General features: G+C 43.8%; 1 protein-coding gene across 2 annotated transcripts in view; it reads right to left on the minus strand.

Moving 5' to 3' along the window:
- Window positions 1-456: 456 nt before the first annotated feature.
- Window positions 457-20299, minus strand: part of spock1 (SPARC (osteonectin), cwcv and kazal like domains proteoglycan 1) — a 354130-nt gene continuing 334287 nt past the window's right edge. For both annotated transcript variants that reach the window (XM_031790018.1, XM_031790017.1), the window contains 5 exons: window positions 10759-10878; window positions 9062-9283; window positions 7450-7512; window positions 6574-6711; window positions 457-3975 (listed from right to left, as the gene is read on the minus strand). In XM_031790018.1, coding sequence (XP_031645878.1) covers window positions 3779-3975; window positions 6574-6711; window positions 7450-7512; window positions 9062-9283; window positions 10759-10878 — 740 coding nt within the window. In that variant the 3' untranslated portion in view covers window positions 457-3778. The remainder of the gene's footprint in view (window positions 3976-6573; window positions 6712-7449; window positions 7513-9061; window positions 9284-10758; window positions 10879-20299) is intronic.

A 20299-nucleotide genomic window follows, 5' to 3' on the forward strand; every position in this document is an offset into this window, starting at 1 on the left:
CAGGAAGTTAAAGCTTGGTCACAAATGGGTCTTCCAAATGGACAATGACCCCAAGCATACTTCCAAAGTTGTGGCAAAATGGCTTAAGGACAACAAAGTCAAGGTATTGGAGTGGCCTTCACAAAGCCCTGACCTCAAACCAATATAACATTTATGGGCAGAACTGAAAAAGCGTGTGCGAGCATGGAGGCCTACAAACCTGACTCAATTACACCAGTTCCAACTTATTGTGGGAAGTTTGTGGAAGGCTACCCGAAATGTTTGACCCAAGTTAAACAATTTTAAGGCAATGCTACCAAATACTAATTGAGTGTATGTACATTTCTGACCCACTGAATGTGGTGAAATGTGGTGAAAGAAATAAAAGCTGAAATAAATGGTTCTCTCTACTATTATTCTGACATTTCACATTCTTAAAATAAAGTGGTGATACTAAGTGACCTAAAACAGGGAATTTTTACTGGGATTAAATGTCATGAATTGTAAAAAAAAAACGGAGTTTAAATGTATTTGGCTAAGGTGTATGTAAACTTCTGACTTCAACTGTATATTGTTATGGTTGAGGGACATGGAAATAGTTAGAGAGGGGGAAGGAGAGAGAGGGGGAAGGAGAGAGAGAGGGGGAAGGAAGAAACAAATAAGAACAGAGAACAAAAAGGGAGGATAGGCATTAGAGAAAAATATACATTTTAGGGAAAGCGAAAGAATGCCCAAAACCCAAAAGCATACATTTCTTCCCCTGAGTTCTTCTGCCTGTCTTTCATCTTGGAGCGAGATGAAAGGTTGACTCTACGGGCGTTAAATGACCCCCCATTCCGCCCAATCATGGTGTGCATTACTCGTCTCCACAGAGACCCTGGGCTGAGATACAAGGCAGCGAGCGATATGACAGCCTCGCAGGGGAGACATCTCTGAGCTATAAAAAAACAAAATAAGGGAAACGAGAGAGAGGAGCGCCATGGCTGTAAAACTCCCTCACACATTCCCCCAGTGTGAAAAACAGAGGAGAGAGTGAGAGAGAGAGGAGGGTAAGAGAGAGGGATAAAAATAGGGAAAATAAGCGAGTGACAAAATGATAGTGAAGATGAGCAAGAGAGAGGGGGAGCTAGAGGGAGTGGAAGGCTGTGAGAGAGGGAGCAGAGGAAGAGTGAGAGAGTGGGAGATTTGAAAGTGAGCAATCAGTGTTAGGTCGTGATAGGCTGTTTTCTAATTTGCTGTGTGCCTGCCTGGAACTACACTTATATTTTACAGATTGAAACATCAGTGGTGCCAACTGATTGGCTGAAGAGTAGAAGAGCTCAGTGATGTATTGTGTGAAGTTTTAGTCAGTGCTGGATCCCTTTCAAAAAAAGATTGAAAACTGCAAACTGTAGTAAGTGCAGTGGTATTTTGGACGCAGTAATTGCAGAATAACTGCAGTTAAACTGCTGAATTACTGTAGTAAAAACAACAGTTATACTGCACTCTGACTGGAATCTTTTTCCGTAAGGGATGAGCCAAAGTGTCAATCACAAAAGTCTCACACTTTAATCAAAGATCCGTTCAAGATGTGTTCCCGCTGGCCAAAGCACGCCAAAGCACGCCAAAGCACGCCAAAGCAAGAGCAATGTATCATTATGCTGCATCACAAGACCAATGAAACACAAGCCTTACAAATACAGTACTGACAACTGATAATATAGTGCCCAGCTCAGACCCTCGAATATATACGTCCGATCATCCAAGGCCTGTCATTATCAAAGTGGAATGCCACTGAGCATTGTGTGGGTGTGCTTATACTGTTCCAGTCTAAGGCTTAACTGTTCAAAAGCCTACCTTCTGGGTTAAGCCTATCTCATCTGGGTTTGTGGGCTAGATATGTTCAGATAACTGACCTCACTTGATTACCACGTGGAATATTCTGGAAAAAAAAGCAGGAACTTATTTAGAATAGAAGTTATAGAATGTTCCACTTCCTCAGTCAACAGTACACACCAATGGCTACAGAAATAAAACTCTATGACAAACAAAACTATTATGCTCTGTTCCTTTTAACAGACTCACTGCTTCTAGTTGTGTCCCCCCCCCCCCCCCCAAAGCGAACCCTTAAAAGCATTTTCTCTTTGTGTCCGTTTCTAAATCTGCAGGCTGGATTTGGGAGGGTTTGAAAAAGGTCTGAATAATGGCAGGGCTCTTTGTGTGACCACAATTAGATTTCTCTGTTCTGTAGTTCTACAGACTAAGTGCCTCCAGCTGAAACAGAAGTACAAAACTAGCTGGGGAAAAAAGTCATTATCAAAGCTTTCAAGTTGAAGAGAGTGGTTGCTATTTAGTAAGTGGCTAACAACATGGTTTTGAACTTTTAAAAGCTCAATTGGAAGAGGAAGCATCAAATAAAGACTGCACAGCATTGAGACAGCAAGGGGAGGGAGCACTGCAGCAGCCAATATGGACATTGTCAAATCAACATCTAATCCAATTTTATTTGTCACATGCTTCGTACACAACAGGTGTAGAGTAACAGTGAAATTCTTACTTTACAGGTCCCTTTCCAACAACGGACACAGGATACATAGAGAGTTATACACTGAGTGGACAAAACATTAGGAACACCTGCTCTTTCCCTGACATAGACTGACCAGGCGAATCCAGATGTGATCCCTTATTGACGTCACTTCTTAAATCCACTTCAATCAGTGTAGATGAAGGGGAGGAGACCGGTTAAAGACGGAATTTAAGTCTTGAGGCGAGGCAATTGAGACATGGATTGTGTATATGGGGCGTTCAGAGGGTGAATGGGAAAAACAAACCTTTGAATGGGGTATGGTAGTAGGTGCCAGGCGCACCGGTTTATGTCAAGAACTGCCACGCAGCTGGGTTTTTCACGCTCCCATGTGTGGTCCACCACCCAAAGCACATCTAGCCAACTTGACACAACTGTGGGAAGCATTGGAGTCAACATGGGCCAGCATCCCTATGGAACGCTTTCAACAACTTGTGGAGTCCATGCCCTGACGAATTGAGTCTGTTCTGAGGGCAAAAGGGCAGGGTGCAACTCAATATTAGGAAAGTGTCCTTAATGTTTGTACACTCAGTGTATCTTGCCACCCAAACTTGTCTTTCCACAGGGGCGTAGTCAGGGAACATGCAACAAAAAGTAACCCATCATCACTGTTTCTGGTCCTAGGGCACCCTGGAGCATTCAATAACAGCAAGAACATTATTCTCGACCAAAGAGCCTATAGAATATTCTGGAACCAGAGAATATGGTATTCTAGAACATGAGGGGTGAGGCCGGGAGCGGAAAATGGAGTCTTTGACAGAAGGGCCAGAACACACCATAGAATCTCACCTTCAAACTTGTCTCTGACCTCACAGTCAGACAAGAGACTCTCAGAGACGCACAGACACAGATACAGATAAAGAGAGAGAACGGGGAGATGAGAGAGTAAGAACAAGAAGGAGAGAGAGAGAGGATATAGCAATGTGTCAGTCTATGGTTGAAGGGTTTGAGGACAAACGCAGTAGCAGAGGGACACACATTAAAAGAGACTAGACAGTCTTTGTTTGAATTGAATACGTCTCTATTCTCTGAAGGAGAGTAGGAGGGACACACTATATGAAGGTTGAGTAGCGGAGAGAAAGTTTCAAGGTGAACAAGAGGCATAGAGGAGGGGATAGTCAGTTGAACACAGAGTTGATGCTGAGGGGTACGAAGGAGACGCTGGGATGGCTTCAGGTCTGTTCAGAGTTAACGGGGGTCCCTGGTTGGTTGATGGGAGAACAGGTGGGGGCGGAGCTACCAGATGTAGCCAATCTCGTCATCTTTGTCATCTTCCTCGTCCTCGTCATCCTCAATGGCCCCTCTGGGGTGGATCCGGCCCCGCCTCTGCTTCTGTCGGCTCCTCCCACTCTGAGCTGGCTCCTCCTCCTGGTCATCAAGGAGAATGACAGCGCCCCCACTGCCAAAATCCCCTGAGGTCTCTTGGTCCTCCTCTACACAGAGAGAGAGAGAGAGAGAGAGAGAGAGAGAGAGAGTTAGGTTAGACAGAGACAGACAGGTTAGACAGAGACAGACAGGTTAGACAGAGAGGCAGACAGGTTAGACAGAGACAGACAGGTAAGACACACATTTAGACAGAGAGACAGGTGGGTTAAGAGACAGACAGACAGGTTAGACAAAGAGACAGACAGGTTAGACAGAGAGACAGACAGGTTAAACACACATTTAGACAGAGAGACAGATGGGTTAAATAAAGAGACAGACAGGTTAGACAGAGAGACAGACAGGTTAAACACACATTTAGACAGAGAGACAGATGGGTTAAATAAAGAGGGAGACAGGTTAGACAAAGAAGCAGACAGGTTAGACAGAGAGACAGACAGGTTAAACACACATTTAGACAGAGAGACAGATGGGTTAAATAAAGAGGCAGACAGGTTAGACAGAGAGACAGACAGGTTAAACACACATTTAGACAGAGAGACAGATGGGTTAAATAAAGAGACAGACAGGTTAGACAGAGAGTGTCATGCCCTGGTCTAAGTATTTTGTGTTTTTCTTCATGTATTGGGTCAGGCCAGGGTGTGGCATGGAGTTTTTGTATTGTGGTGTGTTTTGTCTTGGGGTTTTGGTGTGTAGGTTTTTGGGATTGTAGCTAGTGGGGTTATCTAGCAAGTTATATGGCTGTCTGGAGTGGTTCTCAATCAGAGGCAGGTGCTTATCGTTGTCTCTGATTGGGAACCATATTTAGGCAGCCATATTCTTTGAGTTTGTCGTGGGTGATTGTCCTATCTGTCCTATGTGTACTCTCTGTTAGTTTGCACTAGTATAGGCTGTTTTCGGTTTTCGTTTATTGTTTTGTAGTGTTCGTGTTTAGTCGTGTTTACGTTTGTTTAAATAAACATGGATCGCAATCGACACGCTGCAGTTTGGTCCGACTCTCCTTCATCACAACTAGAAAGCCGTAACAGAGAGGCAGACAGGTTAGAGCAGAGGTTCCCAAACTTCTTCGGCCAGTGACCCCATTTTGTTCTAATTTATTTTGCAATCCCACCCTATAAAAAAGGTGATCAATGTTAACTTTTTAATTGGGCTATTACAAATCAGTCTGACAGTACTTTTGACAGTAGTTTAATTTATTTTTATTTAACCTTAATTTAATCTGAAGGAAGTATGGTTTGAAGTGATTGAAATGCATCAGAAAGGTCTTGGGATGTTCAGAAGATCATCAGACAATCATTTTGTTTGATCTTGATGTTCTTTTCTCCCCAGTCTGATTTAGTGCCTGGTCTTGTCCACTCTGTTCTAATGAGGCTTGTTGGGTTTTGTAAAGAGAAACAGAAGACACATACGTGTTCCTGAGAGTCTAACCATTCAGTGATGTGGTCATTATATGTAGGTTAAACCAATCAAAAGATAGAGCCACATTTGTAGGAAGAAAACAGAAACCCCTCTGTTTATTACAGTCACATCTAGCGGCTACCGGAGGTTACTGACATAACCCCGGTTCTATGAACCAAGTGCAATTAAAGAGTTTCTCTCGCAACCCCATTTTTAAATCAGGCGACCCCCACGTGACAGCGAGACAGGCAGGTTAGATACAGAAACTAACTACCACTGACGATCTGCTTTTGGTTGAGATGCGCTTTTCCGACAACACAATGCATTACTGTAAATAACCTCATCTTCCTCCAATGGCCCATGTGAGCCGGAGCGCTGCTTTATTCAAGCTCACAATCTTATAGCATCAAACGCTTCAAAGGAACGCTGTTAAAGCCCAAATACATGAACAGTGAATCAGAGGAGGCAGCCAGAGGCATTCAGCTATAGATAGATAAGGCTTCACAGGCTGTTCTCAGATCTGTCTGGTTGGATACACAACTTCCATTAGCAGCACAGGATTTACAACACTAACATTCAGTCTGGCAATTGTTACTGAAGATCAGTCTCCTTGTGAAATTGAAAAATTATTTAGAGATACAAGTACCAAAAATCGCATTCCACAACTACAAAACAAAAATGTGACAATAACAACCTCCCTTCCTCCTAAAGGGCTGGAGAGTTTTTTTCATTTTCGCGGCGCAACAGACACACACACACGCACGCACACACATACGCACTTTTGCCCTGTAAAAAAGTGTCTAACAGATCAGACATTGAGAGGCATCCCACGTTCAGTGGTATCTTTAAAGAAAGACTCAGCGAGATGGCTGCCTCCAGCAACCCGAGATAACACAGGCTCAGATCACACACACACACACACACACACACACACACACACACACACACACACACACACACACACACACACACACACACACACACACACACACACACACACACACACACACACACACACAGTAACACCTGTATCAATGAGCACACTCGTAGAGACATATGGGGCGCCGTGTAAAGAGTATCCTGGAGGTGTACTGTGTGTGCCTGTGCTCATGTGTTGAAAAGGGTGAGTAATTTTATGTCGGGTTCAAATACTATGTGAAACCTTTCAAATACTTGCTGTAGCTTGCCTAGAGTGCCAGATGGGCGTGATCTTCAGTTTTAGTGTGTGTGTTGACTGTGATTGGTCTTACCACAGGTGGGGTTGCCCTGTTTTCTGGAGCCGGCGATCTCGTTGCCGTATTTGTCCACACACCAACACTGTCCAGTACTGCCATGACACTGGGTTGGCTTAAAGTATCCCTCCTCAGAACAGCGTGGAATATAGGACCCTAGAGAGAGAGAGAGAGAGAGAGAGAGAGAGAGAGAGAGAGAGAGAGACACAGAGAGAGACACAGAGAGAGACACAGAGAGAGACACACAGAGAGACACAGAGAGACACAGAGAGAGACACAGAGAGAGACACAGAGAGAGACACACAGAGAGACACAGAGAGAGACACAGAGAGAGACACAGAGAGAGACACAGAGAGAGATGAGTGAAATAAAGAAGAAAAAACACAATTCTAAACAATCTTGTAATAAATGTACTCATGGTCATGTCTCTGTAGGTTTTGTGTATGCAGAGGCTGAGGCAAACAATCAATTACTAGAACCTAGGCTCTGACAACAGTAATACATCCTGCTTAAAGGGGACCAGGCATTTTCAATAACAGCACACACACACACACACACACCCGTTAACATCATTTTTCATTTTTTTGTGACCCAGTGAAAGACACTTTCTCAAAGTGTGTTTTGTCATGAGTTATAACACTATTACGCACGATTATTGATGGCCGTTTGGCTGAGGGTTTGAAGGGGTTAGGGGCGGGGGACTTTTAGATAAAATGTCAGGGTGTGTGTGTGCTATTGATATTTTGTGTTGTTGTCAGCTGGGTGATGTATTACGGCTAAATATGTAGCTTCATTTCCATATGCAGTGTAAAAATAAATAATAAATAAATAAATAATAAAAATATATACTTTTTGCAGAGGAGTGATTGACAGCTGTTACTCCAGCAGACTGACCTATGACAGTGTTCCTCCGACCCTGGATCTGACTCCGGTTCATCTCATTCTGGCAGGGCAGACCTGGAGAAAGACATATAGAACAGTTCAAATGAACCTTCTCCATCACACACACCTCTCTTTTTGCTCTTCTACTTCTCCCATCCCTCCTCCCTCCATGCACTCTATCCCTTCCTTTTTACTGCCTTCCCTTTCAGTGCCTTCCCTTTAGTCATTGTCTGCCCTCCCTTCACCCCTCCATCTCTCCCTTCACCCCTCCATCTCTCTCTTCACCCCTCCATTTCTCCCTTCACCCCTCCATCTCTCTCTTCACCCCTCCATCTCTCTCTTCACCCCTCCATTTCTCCCTTCACCCCTCCATCTCTCTCTTCACCCCTCCATCTCTCTCTTCACCCCTCCATTTCTCCCTTCACCCCTCCATCTCTCTCTTCACCCCTCCATCTCTCTCTTCACCCCTCCATTTCTCTCTTCACCCCTCCATTTCTCCCTTCACCCCTCCATCTCTCTCTTCACCCCTCCATCTCTCTCTTCACCCCTCCATTTCTCCCTTCACCCCTCCATCTCTCTCTTCACCCCTCCATCTCTCTCTTCACCCCTCCATTTCTCCCTTCACCCCCCCCATCTCTCTCTTCACCCCTCCATCTCTCTCTTCACCCCTCCATCTCTCTCTTCACCCCTCCATTTCTCCCTTCACCCCTCCATCTCTCTCTTCACCCCTCCATTTCTCCCTTCACCCCTCCATCTCTCTCTTCACCCCTCCATCTCTCTCTTCACCCCTCCATTTCTCCCTTCACCCCCTCCATTTCTCTCTTCACCCCTCCATCTCTCTCTTCACCCCTCCATCTCTCTCTTCACCCCTCCATCTCTCTCTTCACTTCTCCATCTCTCTCTTCACCCCTCCATTTCTCCCTTCACCCCTCCATTTCTCCCTTCACCCCTCCATCTCTCTTTTCACCACTCCATCTCTCTCTTCACCCCTCCATTTCTCCCTTCACCCCTCCATCTCTCTCTTCACCCCTCCATTTCTCCCTTCACCCCTCCATCTCTCTCTTCACCCCTCCATCTCTCTCTTCACCCCTCCATTTCTCCCTTCACCCCTCCATTTCTCTCTTCACCCCTCCATCTCTCTCTTCACCCCTCCATCTCTCTCTTCACTTCTCCATCTCTCTCTTCACCCCTCCATTTCTCCCTTCACCCCTCCATTTCTCCCTTCACCCCTCCATCTCTCTCTTCACCCCTCCATCTCTCTCTTCACCCCTCCATTTCTCCCTTCACCCCTCCATCTCTCTCTTCACCCCTCCATTTCTCCCTTCACCCCTCCATCTCTCTCTTCACCCCTCCATCTCTCTCTTCACCCCTCCATTTCTCCCTTCACCCCTCCATCTCTCTCTTCACCCCTCCATTTCTCCCTTCACCCCTCCATCTCTCTCTTCACCCCTCCATCTCTCTCTTCACCCCTCCATTTCTCCCTTCTCCCCTCCATCTCTCTCTTCACCCCTTCATCTCTCTCTTCACCCCTCCATTTCTCCCTTCACCCCTCCATCTCTCTCTTCACTCCTCCATCTCTCCCTTCACTCCTTCATCTCTCTCTTCACTCCTCCATCTCTCTCACCATCAGGTTTCTGGAAGCAGTAGCACCACTCGTTGTTGGACAGTTTTCCATCCTTGAAGGAGTCGCAGGAGTTGAAAAGGGGCTTCATACACAGCTCATACTTGTCCAGGTAGATGGCGCTGAGCTCTGATTGGTCCAGCAGGAGGTCATAGTTCATGTCCAGCTTGTTGAACATCCAACCCAGAGAGTCCTTACAGATCGGCAAGATACTGGTGTCAAAACCTATGGGAGGGGAGATGGGGAAATTAGTGTGTATGTGGGGTGGGGTGGGGGAAGGGAGGGTAGTTTGAGGACATTTGTGTTTGTGTGTGTGTGTGTGTGTGTGTGTGTGTGTGTGTGTGTGTGTGTGTGTGTGTGTGTGTGTGTGTGTGTGTGTGTGTGTCTGTGTGTCTGTGTCTGTGTGTGTGTCTGTATGTTTTAGAAAAGACAGTAAAGCATGAAGATTCCTAGAAACCAATAGAATTTGAGTAATACATATTCAGCTACTTCAGACATTGACTCCAATCTACGTTGTGCCTTTAGATTTGGAGAAAATGAACAACTAAATAATAATTATTCACTTCTACCATTGACTTCCCAAACACCTGTCTGGTCTGTTGAGTATGCTTTGCGAAGCGTTCCCAGAAGTATCGCAATGTTGGGCCTCTGCATTTAGAAACCTTTTGGTTGTATTTGAGGGGTCTTTTCAGGGCCTCTTGTCTTGGCTTCAGTCAGGGCCTCTTGTCTTGGCTTCAGTCAGGGCCTCTTGTATTGGCTTCAGGTCAGGGCCTCTTGTATTGGCTTCAGTCAGGGCCTCTTGTCTTGGCTTCAGTCAGGGCCTCTTGTATTGGCTTCAGGTCAGGGCCTCTTGTCTTGGCTTCAGGTCAGGGCCTCTTGTCTTGGCTTCAGGTCAGGGCCTCTTGTATTGGCTTCAGGTCAGGGCCTCTTGTATTGGCTTCAGGTCAGGGCCTCTTGTCTTGGCTTCAGTCAAGGCCTCTTGTCTTGGCTTCAGGTCAGGGCCTCTTGTCTTGGCTTCAGGTCAGGGCCTCTTGTATTGGCTTCAGGTCAGGGCCTCTTGTATTGGCTTCAGGTCAGGGACTCGTGTCTTGACTTCAGTCAGGCCCTCGTGTCTTGACTTCAGTCAGGGACTCGTGTCTTGACTTCAGTCAGGCCCTCGTGTCTTGACTTCAGTCAGGGACTCGTGTCTTGACTTCAGTCAGGCCCTCGTGTCTTGACTTCAGTCAGGCCCTCGTGTCTTGACTTCAGTCAGGCCCTCGTGTCTTGACTTCAGTCAGTGACTCTTGTCTTCGGGCTTTTCAGTCCAAAATCTGAGTAAAGTGCTGGGAGAGAGTTTGTACTTTTGAAGTGTGAGACATGTTGACATTTAGTAGAGCACATAGGAGCACTGTCCTCATCATCTACAGTCCTCATTAGAACTGAAAAGAGCAATGGACTTTCAAATGGCAGTGCAATTAAAAACAGGGAAAAAAATACACACACACACACACACACACACACCACACACACACCACACACACACACACACACACCACACACACACACACACACACACACACACACACACACACACACACACACACACACACACACACACACACACACACACACACACACACCACACACCACACACACACACACACACGCACACACACACACACACACACACACACACACACAGAGATAATGGTGTGACTCACGTCCTGCCGCTGAATCAGAGTTGGCAGAGGATTTGAGGTCTCGGTTGGCGTCGAGGTGGAGAACTCCGAACCAATCCTTCAGTCTGGATGCTAGGCTATGCAGGTCCCCATCACTGCAGACTAGACATACACATACACACAGACAGACACACACACACACACACCCGTGTTATCAGGAAGCAGGGTTGGGCTCAATTCAGAATTTTGGAATTGACTCCCATTCAACTCATGAGATGAAATTCGAATTGAATTGGCCACACCCCGCAGGATGTATAATATTTATTTGCGTTTGAGTGACAGGAAGAAGAATTTAATTCAGTGCAACTCAAATAAATTCCACTCAGTCATAGAACATGAGAGTTTCATTGAATTTGACAGGTCACACTTCCAGATACCAAAGAATATAAATTTCCTTTGGAAACAATGTTCATATTCTCTTTTAACCTTAGTGCTTAGAATGTCCAATTCTATTTCCACCAACCATGTCATTTGTTTGGCTTCTTTTGAAGTTCTCAGGGTCAACTTCAGGGTTAAACTAATGCATTCTGAGAAATGTAGTATTTTCGTCATAGTGAACAAAATGTAAGTGATTCATGAAATATAAGAACTTAGACTATTAGCACACATGTTTTCTTTTCCTTGATCATTAATTTTAAGAGTTTGTTTCACCGATTTTGTATATGCATGTACAGTGGGGAGAACAAGTATTTGATACACGCAGGTTTTCCTACTTACAAAGCATGTAGAGGTCTGTAATTGTTATCATAGGTACACTTCAACTGTGAGAGACGGAATCTAAAACAAAAATCCAGAAAATCACATTGTATGATTTTTAAGTAATTAATTAGCATTTTATTGCATGACATAAGTATTTGATCACCTAACAACCAGTAATAATTCTGGCTCTCACAGACCTGTTAGTTTTTCTTTAAGAATTCCTCCTGTTCTCCACTCATTACCTGTATTACCTGCACCTGTTTGAACTCGTTACCTGTATAAAAGACACCTGTCCACACACTCAATCAAACAGACTCCAACCTCTCCACAATGGTCAAGACCAGAGCGCTGTGTAAAGACATCAGGGATAAAATTGTAGACCTGCACAAGGCTGGGATGGGCTACAGGACAATAGGCAAGCAGCTTGGTGAGAAGGCAACAACTGTTGGCGCAATTATTAGAAAATGGAAGAAGTTCAAGATGACGGTCAATCACCCTCGGTCTGGGGCTCCATGCAAGATCTCACCTCGTGGGGCATCAATGATCATGAGGAAGGTGAGGGATCAGCCCAGAACTACAAGGGCAGGACCTGGTCATTGACCTGAAGAGAGCTGGGACCACAGTCTCAAAGAAAACCATTAGTAACACACTACGCCGTCATGGATTAAAATCCTGCAGCGCACGCAAGGTCCCCCTGCTCAAGCCAGCGCATGTCCAGGCCCGTCTGAAGTTTGCCAATGACCATCTGGATGATCCAGAGGAGGAATGGGATAAGGTCATGTGGTCTGATGAGACAGAAATATAGCTTTTTGGTCTAAACTCCACTCGCCGTGTTTGGAGGAAGAAGAAGGAGGAGTACAACCCCAAGAACACCATCCCAACCATGAAGCATGGAGGTGGAAACATAATTATTTGGGGATGCTTTTCTGCAAAGGGGACAGGATGACTGCACCATATTGAGGGGAGGATGGATGGGGCCATGTATCGCTAGATCTTGGCCAACAACCCTCTTCCCTCAGTCAGAGCATTGAACATGGGTCGTGGCTGGGTCTTCCAGCATGACAACGACCCGAAACACACAGCCAGGGCAACTAAGGAGTGGCTCCATAAGAAGCATCTCAAGGTCCTGGAGTGGCCTAGCCAGTCTCCAGACCTGAACCCAATAGAAAATCTTAAGAGGGAGCTGAAAGTCCGTATTGCCCAGCGACAGCCCCGAAACCTGAAGGATCTGGAGAAGGTCTGTATGGAGGAGTGGGCCAAAATCCCTGCTGCAGTGTCTGCAAACCTGGTCAAGAACTACAGGAAGCATATGATCTCTGTAATTGCAAACAAAGGTTTCTGTACCAAATATTAAGTTCTGCTTTTCTGATGTATCAAATACTTATGTTATGCAATAAAATGCAAAGTAATTACTTAAAAATCATACAATGTGATTTTCTGGATTTTAGATTCCGTCTCTCACAGTTGAAGTGTACCTATGATAAAAAATGACAGACCTCTACATGCTTTGTAAGTAGGAAAACCTGCAAAATAGGCAGTGTATCAAATACTTGTTCTCCTCACTGTATATAACGACATGTTTGATGTTTTCTGCTCAAGATGTATATATGTATATAGCTCAACCCTGGCAGGAAGGCAGGGGAATGTCAATCTCACACTTGTCATTTCAATAAAAATGAATGTATTATATTTTATAGCCACATTGATGCAACATGATTCTGTTTGATAAGGTTGGGTGAAATGACATCAGCACAATATTGATTAAACCAATATTTTTCTTGTATTTGACTATAGAAGAACAACACACCACACAGGAGCAGCTGAGTTCTATTGTCCTCCCTGTTGCTATAGGAACACAAGCAGGCTCACCATCTTACTGCATGCTCTGTGTGTGTGTGTGTGTTACAATCTCTCATTGATCACTAGAAGATACAACTGCACTGTTAGAGCTAGGAACACAAGCTTCATCACTACACCCACAATAATGTCTGCTAAATATATATATACTGTATATATATATATATATATATATATATATATAGAGAGAGAGAGAGAGTATAACACATTAATTCTGCCAGAGCTCCACCTGAGCTGATACCGAGCTCCACCAAAGGTGAGACATTAACATCAGACCCAGCACTGTCACCAGGGACACACACAATCTCAGATGCACACACAAGCTTGGACACAGAAACACACAGGCACATACACACTCATACAAATAAACGCACACACACACACACACACACACACACACACACACACACACACACACACACACACACACACACACACACACACACACACACACACACACACACACACACACACACACACACACACACACACACACTATACTGCAGGCAAATCCCAGATCTCATCTTGGCTTGAAGGTTAACACCAAACAATGTGCTGGTGTGACAGGTCACCTGGGAGTCTATCTTTATTGACCCATAAATAGATAGGGGGTAAAGAAGGACATAAGATGCTACATTAGTCACACAGCAGTTTTCCCCAACTCTATTTAAATGGCCAAAAATCCACTGCGCCAGGAAACAGTGGCTATACTAAGCCTTTATTAGAAGTGAATGGTGTTGCTAACTAACAGTTGATGCTGGCTCAGATCTGTGATTTCAAGTCCTTGTTTCCTCTCCCATCCTCTCTGACGTGGTCGATACAGAGAAGTCTATCTGACCGCTGTGGAAAACCACTCTCTCATCCACAGCCTCGACCACTAACAAGGTATTTTCGGCCAATTAACAACAACTGACTCACTTTCTGTCAGGATGTGTGTGGGTCTCCGCATGATTGACACGGTCTCTAGGATGATGAGAACTAATTGACAGTTTAATAACGAACCTGAAACGCCTCATACCGAGCGAGCCAATCAAAAGCCATCATCCTTGGCATGGCAAACAGTCATATTCCAGAAGGCTAAAGAACATTAACATTCCAACAGCACACTGACCAATTAGCTAGCATTACATACTGCTACATACTGCAGCAATACTGTAGGAATCCATTCAGCTGGATGCTTAATGATACAAATGTAAGACACAAACCTTATACACAGGATCAGAGACACACACGTTCCCAACCTAGAGAATCTGGGTCACTAGAGGAAGAGTTTTCCCATCAGTCACTGGCATTGTATGGTAATCAAACCCCTCTGCTGTAGCTCCTATTTAAACTGGGACAAAAACTGCTGCAACTTCTGATTACGTACACACTCGTTCATGCACACACGCACACACACAGCCTACCTTCACTTCCGGTGAGTTGAGCTTGGCAGAGTAATACTGAGAGACTTTTTTGTGGGTTACAGGTCATATCTTCAAATTCATATAATTTCATACATTTCGTTTTTATCACATTTCCATTTACTATTTTCCATATATCTATTTCTGTTGCACCCACTCAGAAGAAAAAGATATATATGAAGTACCAGTCAACATTTTGGACACACCTACTTATTCAAGGGTTTTTCTTTATTTTGTACTATTTTCTACATTGTAGAATAATAGTGAAAACATCAAAACTGTGAAATAATACAAATGGAATCATGTGGTAACCAAAAAAGTGTTATTAAACAAATCAAAATATATTTTACATTTTAGATTCTTTAAAGTAGACACCTTTTTGCCATGGCATTCTCTCAACCAGATTCACCTGGAATGCTTTTCAAACAGTCTTGAAGGAGTTCCCACATATGCTGAGCACTTGTTGGCTGTTTTTTCTTCAATCTGTGGTCCAACTCATCCCAAACCATATCAATTGGTTTGAGGTCGGGTGATTGTGGAGGCCCTGTCATCTGATGCAGCACCATTACTCTCCTTCTTGGTCAAATAGCCCTTACACAGCCTGGAGGTGTGTTTTGGGTCATTGTCATGTTGAAAAACAAATGATAGTCCCACTAAGAGCAAACCAGATTGTATGGCGTATCGCTGCAGAATGCTGTGGTAGCCATGTTGTTTAAGTGTGCCTTGAATTCTAAATAAATCACTGACAGTGTCACCAGTAAAGCACACCCAAACCTCCTCCTCCATGCTTCACGGTGGAACCAAAAATCTCAAATTTGGACTCATCAGGCCAAAGGACAGATTCCCACTGGTCTAATGTCCATTGCTCATGTTTCTTGGCCAAAGCAAGTCTCTTCATATTATTGGTGTCCTTTAGTAGTGGTTTCTTTGTAGCAATTTGACCACGAAGGGCTGATTCACGCAGTCTCTTCTGAACAGTTGATTTTGAGATGTGTCTGTTACTTGAACTCTGTGAAGCATTTATTTGGGCTGCAATTTCTGAAGCTGGTAACTCTAATGAACTTATCCTCTGCAGCAGAGGTAACTCTGGGTCTTCCTTTCCTGTGGCGGTCCTCATGAGAGCCAGTTTCATCATAGCGCTTGATGGTTTTTGCCACTGCACATGAAGAAACGTTTAAAAGAAATCCCGATTGACTGACCTTCATGTCTTAAAATAATGATGGCCTGCCATTTTTTCTTTACTTATTTGAGCTGTTCTTGCCATAATATGGACATTGCCTTAAACCAAATAGGGCTATATTGTGTATAACACTCATACCTTGTCACAACACAACTGAATGGCTAAAACACATTAAGAAGGAAATAAATTCCACTATTTAACTTTTAACAAGGCACACACACCTGTTAATTGAAATGCATTCCAGGTGACTACTTCATGAAGCTGGTTGAGAGAATGCCGATAGTGTGCAAAGCTGTCATCAAGGCAAAGGGTGGCTACATTGAAGAATCTAAAATCGAAAATATATTTAGATTTGTTTAACACTTTTTGGTTACTACATGATTCCATAGGTGTTATTTCATAGTTTTGATGTCTTCACTATTATTCTACAATGTAGAAAATAGTACAAATAAAGAAAAACCCTTAAATGAGTAGGTGTGTCCAAACGTTTTACTGGTGCTGTATTTATACATACATAATACAAAGTAATGCTCATTTTGCTCATGTTACAGAGTTTAGGAAATAGTCAATTTAGTATGTAAAGGAAAATCAACAAGAAAATCCCATTCCATTCCCCCAACCCCACCCAGCCAACATGTCTCCATCCAAGACTCAAGTATATTTGTCCAGACCTCGATTGTTCCTTGACTAGCACCATTCATTCTCGATGTCGATAAGTCAAATGTTCTACCTTCTAACAGTAACTGAATCCACTGATGAATTAGGAGTGATGAGGTGACTGCCATCTAAGAGCCAACATATTTTTTAAGGCAGTGCTGCCTGCCAGCAGTAATCGTGTCTGATTGATTCAGAAATTCAACATGTTATCCTCGTTAAGTAACATCGTGGATGTGAAGCATTGAATATTTACATTCATGCCCTTTGAAATGACTTTTGTAACTTTGTTCCAAAAGCATTTAACTACAGGGCACTCCCATGTCCTATGAAGAACAGGGCCTACCTGATTTAGGGGACACAGTGAACTGTTGGAGCAATTTCATCGTAAAAAGTTGATTTGGCTTTAAATACAGTCTTCGAAAAAACTTGAAAATAATAAATTGATTGTTCGGATTACAGGATGCCATGGTCATATTTTGTCCATATTCTGTTTCAGTGTTAACAGTTGTTGGTCTGTGGACCATGCTTGTTTAATGGCTAGCTCAGAATATGAGCTTTCCAAAAGCTGTTTATATATTATGGAGATTAGTCCTTTCGGAAGCCCAGATACTTTCTTTAGAAATCCCATTATCGGACGGTTCGGTTGTTGGGTTTCCAAGGGACTCCATAGACCAGCATAGTTGACCTAAGTTGTACATTTCTAAAAAATTAAACGAGTTACCTGGTAATGTGTCTTTCAAATCTTAGAATTGTTCTCAAACCATTCCTGTCCATGATATCGGCAAGGGTACGGAATCCACATGTAGACCATTGGGCAGATGCAATGGCTGCCCTCCATTTCGCAATGTACTATTGTGAAATATTGGAGTCTAGGCATGTCATTTTGATTCCCAGCTACATTGTTTTTAAAATTTGTGGCAAATAGAAATTGTGTAAGCAATAAAAGGACCAAAGCGTACTTTACATCGTTTCAGGGATATATCAGTGAAAACAAAATGATTGTTTTCGTTCCGTTCCACTCTGCCAACCAGCAAAATAACGTTCTGAACTGGTTCAAACCCACAAAAAGTTTCTTTCTGTTCCTTTTTTGACTTGTGAAATCGCCATCAATTTTACATTTAGCTCATTAAATGACTCCACCAAACAATGCCGATGGAACAGCTTGCTATAGACCGGCCAACCTAATGGACAGGCAAGTGTAGGGCGTGAGATGCGACTGAAATTTTGCAGGTGGGGAGAGAGCGAGCGAGGGTTGGACATGGAGGCTTGGCTTGAAGCGCTTAGCATCATGAAATGACGTGCATTATAATCTGTTTAGGATATAAGGATATAGTAGGCCTATCATTCCCACTTTACTAAATGACATAATTATACACTAGCTAGTTGCCTACAGAGGACTGGCTAATACGGAGGAAGTTTGAACGTCCGAACGTTGGCTCAAAGCCCTGAACCAGAGCTAATAACAAGCTTGGGTGGCACCTCCTCCAGGACAATAGGAGACACCATATCTCTGTGTATTCAGCCAGGGGGCGGAAGAATCAGGTCTAAGCCAATTGAGGATGGGGCGATACGCTAGTGACTGGAATTACAATTTAAAGTTTGGTAGAGATAGCCCTCCTATATCTTTCCCTCTTTGTAAGTCTGTTAATTTTTTTGGGGGGGGGATCAGCTCATTTTTATCTGAAATTCAAGCAGTGGAACCCTATAATACAGTCACAGACAGATAAAGAATGAAAAGATAGAGAATATAATTCCCTCCATTCACCGCACCTCCACAGGGACAGACAATATCAGCTCTGTGTGTGTGTGTGTGTGTGTGTGTGTGTGTGTGTGTGTGTGTGTGTGTGTGTGTGTGTGTGTGTGTGTGTGTGTGTGTGCGTGTATGTGTGTGTGATAAATACTGTAGAGCGTTATCAGGTGTGTGCTGGCGTGTTCCTTCATTGTACAGTATATCACTCCCTGATAGTGCCGTCCAGTGAGGCACCTGATATTACAGTAACACACAGACAAAAACTCTGAATGACGTAGCAAGAAAAACACATGTAAAGAGACAGAACATCACCAGACTAGGGACTCAACTCAAACCAGGGACAAAACTAGAGATAAAACATTACATTAGGTGGTAGAGGAAAGGAGAGGCAACTCAGCTATGAATCGTGATGGGCTTCGACACTAAAGGTGTCACATCAAATTGTATTTGTCACATACACGTGGTATTGTGGGTGTAGCGAAATGCTTGTGTTTCTAGCTCTAACCGTGCAGTAATATCTAACAGTATTATCTAACAATTTCACAACAATACACACAAATCTAAAGTAAGGGAATGGAATTAAAAATATATAAATATTGGGAGAGCATAGACTTAGATACAGTAGAATAGGATATAATACAGTATATACATATGAGATGAGTAAATGCAAAATATGTAAACATTATTAAAGTGACGTAAACATGATTATAGTGACATAAACATTATTAAAGTGCAATGTGTGGCTGTGATTCAGTGAACCATGAAACAATGTCTAGGTGAAATGACATGACTTCCACAGTAGCTGGCCGTCAATGTCAATTGTTCGGCCAGTGCTTTGAAAACTGTTTTTCAATAGAAATCTGAAGCTAATCAAAGGCATTGTCCCAAGCAATCATCTCTGAAGAAAAAGTGTGTGTGTGTGTTTGTGTGTTTGAAGTAGTGTGTGAGACTGTGCCAATGTGTGTGTGAGGTGTGTGTGTTTAGGAATCAGTTTTATTGACTCTACTCTTGTTTATCTCCTCCATCTGCTGCATTCCAGCTGGATCCACACGCACACACACACACACACACACACACACACACACACACACACACACACACACACACACACACACACACACACACACACACGCACACCTTCCATCTTCCAGGCTTTTGAAGCAGGGAACAGCAAGGATTGCTCTCTGTGTAAAAGCTTTGTCTGGGACTGAGTTCCTCTGAGGAGCGCCAGGTAATCACCAAGACAATGGGCCATGAAATCACAGACTATGACAGTCTGTCTACAGCCAGGTTAGTCAGGGACACGGTGGCCAGACTCTAACCCAGGACCAGGGATGGGTGTCTAGTTTGTCCACTCTGTCCCCCTCCACCACCTCCTTTTGAATGATAACCTGTCACTCACACCTGTTCCAATAGAGATCCCACTCTCTATCTCTCCCTGTTTCTCTCTGTCTGTCTCTCTCTCCCTGTCTCTCTCTGTCTCTCTCCCTGTCTCTCTCTCCCTGTCGCTCTTGCTCTCTCTCCATGTCTCTCTCTGTCTATCTCTCCCTGTCTCTCTGTCTCTCTGTCTCTCTGTCTCTCTGTCTGTCTGTCTGTCTCTCTGTCTCTCTGTCTCTCTCTCTCTCTCTCTCTCTCTCTCTCTCTCTCTCTCTCTCTCTCTCTGTCTCTCTCCCTCTCTCTCTCTCTCACTGTTTCTCTCTGTCTCTCTCCCTGTCTCTTTGTCTCTCTCTCTCACTGTCTCTCTCTGTTTCTCTCTGTCTCTCCCTGTCTCATTTTCCCTCTCTCTCTCTCTCTCTCTCTCCCTGTCGCTCTCTGTTTATTGCTCTCTCTTTCTCTCTCTGTCTCTCAATTCAAGGGGCTTTATTGGCATGGGAAACATGTGTTAACATTGCCAAAGCAAATGAGGTAGATAATTTACAAAAGTGAAATATCTGTCTCTCTCTCTCTATGTATGTCTCTCTGTCTCTCTCTTGCTCT

Source organism: Oncorhynchus kisutch, linkage group LG15 (genome assembly GCF_002021735.2).
Source record: "Oncorhynchus kisutch isolate 150728-3 linkage group LG15, Okis_V2, whole genome shotgun sequence".
NCBI lineage: Eukaryota > Metazoa > Chordata > Actinopteri > Salmoniformes > Salmonidae > Oncorhynchus > Oncorhynchus kisutch.